A 3868-nucleotide genomic window follows, 5' to 3' on the forward strand; every position below is an offset into this window, starting at 1 on the left:
CTCCAGATGCATTTTCCTACCTGAGTAGTCATTCTCAGCTTTGCATTAATTCAACCCAGAACAATCTATTTATTTGTCCATGGCAGAGTCCAAAATGAATTCTTCATGTTAAAACAAAATATCCATGTGCAATAAGATGAGGTTCTCAAATTTCAATCTCAGAATATTTCTTGTTACAAATGTCCAAGGATAGAATTTGTGCAAGAGAGATTAATTTTAAGTCTCTATGCCCATATCTAACCCTAGAATTGTAGAAAGATTACGGTAGCAACTAGATAAAGAAGCAAATATTTAAAACGTAGATCATATAAATATTACTGAACCAGTAGTGGAGGGGACAAAAGAGACAGAAGAAAAAAGTTAAAAAAAATAAAATCTTAATTAATTAATTAAGTAGACAATATTAAATACGAAAAGAGTTCGAGAGTTTGGGTTTGAAAAGATGACCTGCATAGGAAACTTAGATTCTAATTGTCTCCTCTCCCATGAGATAAAAAAAGAAAAAAATCCATGCTGAGAGGCATTGCAGTGATTATGATCATCGAAACCCTACATGGGAAAGAATAGGAAGAACACCCAGAAGGAAGAAAAGATCAGAGAGAAGACAAGAAAACTAATCAGAAAGACAAACTAGAAGGAAAAATAAGATGCAAATTTGATTATTTTAATCTCTTCTTCCTGATTGAGTTATGAGAGTGATAATACATTGATGGGTCATGCTCAGAATACCCACCTTGTGAGTGTAACCCATGTCGATTCATGCCTCCTCTCTGGCTATTGTTGTTATTCTCATCATCTCCATTTATGTTACACCCTAATTGATGAACTGCAGAAGCTGCTCCCAAATTGAGATAAACCATTCTTGAATCAAGATTCAGGTTAACCATATTGCTGTTGCAGTTTGAATCATTGACATTCATTGATGGGCAAGTGGGGTTGGTGGTTGATGGAACAATGCTTCCATCACTGCTGGCTTCTTCACGAGAGATAACAAGAGCTGCTGATTGAACCAGCTCCAAGCAGAGTCTTAGCTTGTTGGGTTCAATATGAGACAATCCAGGAATAGCTCCCTTGAAGAGGAATTCAGAAGTTAGGTTTTTAAGTATGTCAATTGGTGTGATTCCGTCGACGGTTCTAACATTTGGATCGGCGTGGTGGTCGAGTAAGACCGAAACCATGTCCGGGGAGACCATCTCCGCCGCGATGTGAAGTGGCGTTTTACCCACCGGACCAGCCGGAAAATTTACATCAGCTGCTCCAAGCTCTAGCAATGCCTTCACTACTTCTCTGGTACAATTCTCTACCGCGTAATGCAAGGCCAGTGCTTCATCTAGGTTAAGTCCTTCACCCATCACCATTAGCTTTACAAGCTCAACGTCAGATGAATCTAGGGCACGCCGCATGCGGCGGATCTTCTGGTCTTCGAGGTTCGCAGCTGCACTGAGGTCTTGATGGTGGGGGTGGTTGCTGGACATAAAAGAACGGCAAGAAATGGAGGATTTGAAGCGAAGTTCTTCAATTTTTTCGACCATATCGATTGGCAAATGTTTCATGAGGATTTCTGTTGGAATTCCAGATTTTGCGACAAGATGAGAACAACTAGTCCAGAGCTGATGCAAGTGTTGCTGTCTTGAAGCTATCAAGACCTTCATCACGTCTTCAATTGAAGCCTTCTCTACCATGCTTGCTAATTGCTTCTGTAGTGCAAATAGCATCTGATTAGTACCAACAGATTGATGTATTCCATTTTGTATAAAAATATGTTTTCAATATCGTAGAACCCTAAACGCTAGATGAGGAAAGTTGAATTTTCCAGATAGATTTGGTGTGTCCCAACGAACTTAAACTGTGTAAGAGTAGAAGACTAAGTGGAAATCTAAGGTCAATATTAGCAAGGAAGTGCTACAGAGAAAGATGATAGAAACCCAATAGAGGAAACTTAAAATCCTGTACATAAAATCAAGACTAATTAGTTAACATTTTGGAAAGCACACAGATCCCAAGCATAGACTGCCAAATCAGGCTTCCTGTAGAAAAAAGGAAAAATTGAGATCTAAACGAAACCCAGTTCATCAGGAAAAGAAAAGAAGAAAAAAAGGCCAGATGTCTAAGCGAAGAAAATCTACAAAAATTTGGAAAGATGATGAAAAGCACAAGATTACCTGAGTGAGCAATGCGAGATCTTCAACACCAAAGGATCTAGCAGCAGAAAGAATATCAAGGGCAAGATCAATGGCTGAGGAGCAATGTGTGTGCCAGCAACCTCTTTCACCACAATTAGGCCTTGGCTCATGCTTTTGAGGAACAATTGAGACTTGCCCACTGTACAAGAATTGCAGTAGTAACAAGAAGACTTCATACCCAACAGAATTCACAGGTATCACCACCTGAGAATTCCCAGTTCTTGCCGGAGATGTTGGGGAACTCATCCTTGCACCGACTGGTTTGTCAGAGCCACAGAAGAACTTCCGAAAGAAGAGGCTTCTGGCAGCTAAGATGCAACTGTGTGCGTGAACTAGACGACCCTCTACACTGAAAGTTATATCACTAAAAGCTTGGCCGTTGATGAGCAGATTAAGGAAGTCTAGGGAGAGAGACTTGAGGGATTCCTCCAAGCTCATGGTTGTTCTTTCCGAAGGTGCTGACTTGGTTTGGGAATTTGGAGAGATGGGGTTGTGTTGGATTTGATTTAACCTGTATGGCGATAAAGTAGTGGAAGAGGAAAGCTTCTTCTGATCATCCTTCTTCTATCCACTCTTTTATCAGAATTTCTCGATTGCTGATGGTAGAAGAGTATCCGACAAGGTAACTTGTACAAGAAAGAGAGAGAGAGAGAGAGAGAGAGAGAGAGAGAGAGAGAGAGAGAGGGGGGAGATGGATGGCTAATCCTTATGCTAGATTGATGCACTGGGCGGCTGTGTTATTTAAAATAAATGGAGAGAGAATTTGAGAAAAGACGCATAAGGAATATGAATGGAAAAGGAAATTTGGACAAGGGTTGTAAAGGGGTTACAAGATAGAATCTAAATTTGCCCACCATTTACTTTCTCCTTTTATTTATGGGATTCTCTATAGTTCATGAACCAACCATAATCGAACTTATATGATATGCAATCTAAGCAAATATATCTAAGATACCAGCCATTCTACGTAAAAAAATAAAAAATCAGCCACATACCTCTCAATTTTCGAAAGTGGAAATTTCAGGAATAGTTGACAAAAACACAAACACCCTAAAACTATGCCAAATTAATGATGATTTCAAAATGTCACTAAAAAATTAATAGAATAATACTTTCCATTAGCAAATTCTAATAATATCATAATTTCTACATTATCTTTAATTTCCTCTGATTTTACGGTATTGTCTTTAACAAAACCTTAATTTCATCTTCTTTCTTCTTCCACAGTTCCTTCTTCATTCCATTCGCCACTTTGTATTACAAAGCAAATTATACTTCCACACCCTCTATTTCAAAATAATTATGTTTATACCCCTAGAAATTATTCTATTATAAATGTTCTCTTGTGCCTAACAATAGTGTTAAACATAAAAAGATGTTGTTGGGAAATGCCATGTCAGCATTTGCCACATCAGCCTCTATTGATTTTGATGATAATAAGCATGAATTACTAATGGCTATATTGATTTATTATGTTTTAGTTCAAGATGAGAACAAGTGGACCAACTCCAAGTCAAAGCCATATGCTCAAGTCAAAGCCAAGATCATGCCAAGATGGACATGAAAATGGACATGAAGTCTAAGTCAAGATGACCATGCCAAGATGGACATGAAAACCGTTGCACAAAATCAAGTCGAAGATCAAGAGTTAGGCTGAATCAGGGATTAGGACACTCTCGCATACA

At 38.6% G+C, this 3868-nt stretch overlaps 1 protein-coding gene across 1 annotated transcript; it reads right to left on the minus strand.

Annotated features, from left to right (window-relative positions):
• Positions 1–379: 379 nt before the first annotated feature.
• Positions 380–2745, minus strand: LOC149007675 (regulatory protein NPR5-like). Its single transcript, XM_089166003.1, has 3 exons — positions 2163–2745; positions 734–1697; positions 380–549 (listed from the first exon to the last, which is right to left on the minus strand). Exons 1-3 carry the CDS (start codon positions 2619–2621, stop codon positions 539–541), a joined length of 1434 nt encoding a protein of 477 aa, XP_089022129.1. The 5' UTR covers positions 2622–2745; the 3' UTR covers positions 380–538.
• Positions 2746–3868: the final 1123 nt, after the last annotated feature.

This window comes from Hakea prostrata, chromosome 8 (assembly GCF_041222555.1).
Source record: "Hakea prostrata isolate BN-2017 chromosome 8, UWA_Hpros_2, whole genome shotgun sequence".
NCBI lineage: Eukaryota > Viridiplantae > Streptophyta > Magnoliopsida > Proteales > Proteaceae > Hakea > Hakea prostrata.

Bases quoted from the DNA above. Each gene is read 5' to 3' on its own strand.
- LOC149007675 (XM_089166003.1), bottom strand. From the start codon at position 2,621: ATGAGCTTGGAGGAATCCCTCAAGTCTCTCTCCCTAGACTTCCTTAAT. The intron at 1,698-2,162 runs GTAATCTTGTGC...TTTGCACTACAG, and splicing joins ATCTCGCATTGCTCACTCAG to AAGCAATTAGCAAGCATGGT.